A 1737-nucleotide genomic window follows, 5' to 3' on the forward strand; every position below is an offset into this window, starting at 1 on the left:
AGGATGAAGAGGAGGATGAAGAGGAGGATGAAGAGGAGGATGAAGAAGAGGATGAAGAAGAGGATGAAGAGGAGGATGAAGAAGAGGAAGAGGAGGATGAAGAGGAGGATGAAGAGGAGGATGAAGAGGAGGATGAGGAGGAGGATGAAGAAGAGGATGAGGAGGAGGATGAAGAGGAGGATGAAGAGGAGGATGAGGAGGAGGATGAAGAAGAGGATGAAGAGGAGGATGATGATGATGGTGAGGGAAAGAAAGAAAAGGACAATGATGACGAGGAGGATGAAGAGGAGGAGGAAGATGGTGATGAGAGAAAGGACGAAAAGGGCAATGACGACGACGATGATGACGACGACGACGACGACGATGATGACGGCGACGACGACGACGACGATGATGATGATGATGATGATGAGGAGGATGGGGGTAAACGAGCCAGTGGGGTACCGCCGCGGCACACGTTGCGACGTCGTTAGGGTGGGGGCCCTTGCGTAGCTGAGAGCGGGGGTGGGGGCGCAGACTGGACTGGAGTGGGCTTCAGGGACCTTGCTTTTTTTTTTGTTGTAACAGAAAAGCAATTACTTAGCGTCGCTATTCTCGGCTTGTTCTTTTTTTTTTCATTTTCGCTTTCTATTGTAAACATTCCCTACTACTGTTCTGCTTGGGCTTACTCCCTTCGGGCTTTGTGGCACGTGGCCACCGAAGCCGTTTCTATAGAGAGACAGGGGGAGAGCGCGAGATCCAGACGGCGTCTGCGTCCAAGCGGGGGCGAGGGGCGAGGGAGCGAATTCCCTCGTCGCGGTTTCTCTTCCACTGCCTTGACAAATGCCGGCCTGTAGCTTGCTTTTGGTCTATTCGTTTTTTTTTCTTTCCTTTTTGTTGTTGTTGTTTTTTTGCGTGAATCTCTCCGCTAGAAAAGAGAAGATAGCCTGAACGCACAGACACACACACGCCTCTCACTCACGAACTGGACGAGACAGTCGCCTGTGCTTTTGGAGGGAGAAGGCCGTGGGACGTGCGAAGGAAACGCAGTAGGGTAACAACACACGACGATGGCCACTTTAGAACTCCCATTACTTGCCAAGTTGTGGTTTCTCCTCACTGCACCTGTAGTTTTAATTGATGGCGTATTTGTTCTTACCCGATCCTCCTCGCCAAGTGTGCCGCACCCTTTAGCAGACACACCACCGTTCAACTGGTGGGTGCTGTACGCCACCTACGATCGTCGCTACGCGCCAAACGACGATGCGTTTGTGGTGGTGCAGAGCTGGATGAATATGTTGGAGGTCGCCCTTGGCATCCTTGCGTTGGTGCTGTCCCATAGGGGAAGCGTCGTCGAAGGCCTTCAGTTGGCTCTTGTCGTAAGTGTAATGACTCTGTACAAGACGGTGCTCTATCTGGCGATGGAGGTCGTCGAGGGAGGGAAGTACACAAAACACAACTCCACATTTGACACGCTAATGATGACCGTCCTGCCCAGTTCATTTTGGATCATCGTGCCAGCAATGCTCATCGTGCAGTGTGGCCGGCGTCTTTCCGGCGCTGTTCCAGGAAGCAAGGCGGCTCCGCAAAAAAGGAAGAAAATTGGGTAGAATGTACAATCAACAGGGTCTGAGTAAGGACAGACGAAGGGAAAACGCAAGAGGAAAAAAGGGAAGGAACACAATGGTTTTGTGTATGTGTGTGTGTGTGGGTAGGAGGAACACCAAGAATTGGGTTAACGGGTGCATCCGTGCATTT

The 1737-nt window shown here is 51.6% G+C and overlaps 2 protein-coding genes across 2 annotated transcripts, besides 2 other annotated features; both read left to right on the forward strand.

Annotated features, from left to right (window-relative positions):
- Positions 1 to 2: 2 nt before the first annotated feature.
- Tco025E_07287 (uncharacterized protein) lies at positions 3 to 473 on the forward strand (the record flags this gene model as incomplete). Its single annotated transcript, XM_029374153.1, has 1 exon — positions 3 to 473. A coding segment is annotated over one exon (471 nt), but the record flags the coding sequence as incomplete, so codon positions are not given.
- Positions 474 to 855: 382 nt separating this feature from the next.
- Positions 856 to 892: a microsatellite.
- A 157-nt stretch (positions 893 to 1049) lies between these two features.
- Tco025E_07288 (cholestenol Delta-isomerase) lies at positions 1050 to 1589 on the forward strand (the record flags this gene model as incomplete). Its single annotated transcript, XM_029374154.1, has 1 exon — positions 1050 to 1589. One exon carries the CDS (start codon positions 1050 to 1052, stop codon positions 1587 to 1589), a length of 540 nt encoding a protein of 179 aa, XP_029225811.1.
- Positions 1590 to 1669: 80 nt separating this feature from the next.
- Positions 1670 to 1692: a microsatellite.
- Positions 1693 to 1737: the final 45 nt, after the last annotated feature.

The sequence above is a fragment of the Trypanosoma conorhini genome, assembly GCF_003719485.1.
Source record: "Trypanosoma conorhini strain 025E chromosome Unknown Tco_14.4_contig_00550, whole genome shotgun sequence".
In the NCBI taxonomy this organism is placed as follows: Eukaryota; Euglenozoa; class Kinetoplastea; order Trypanosomatida; family Trypanosomatidae; genus Trypanosoma; species Trypanosoma conorhini.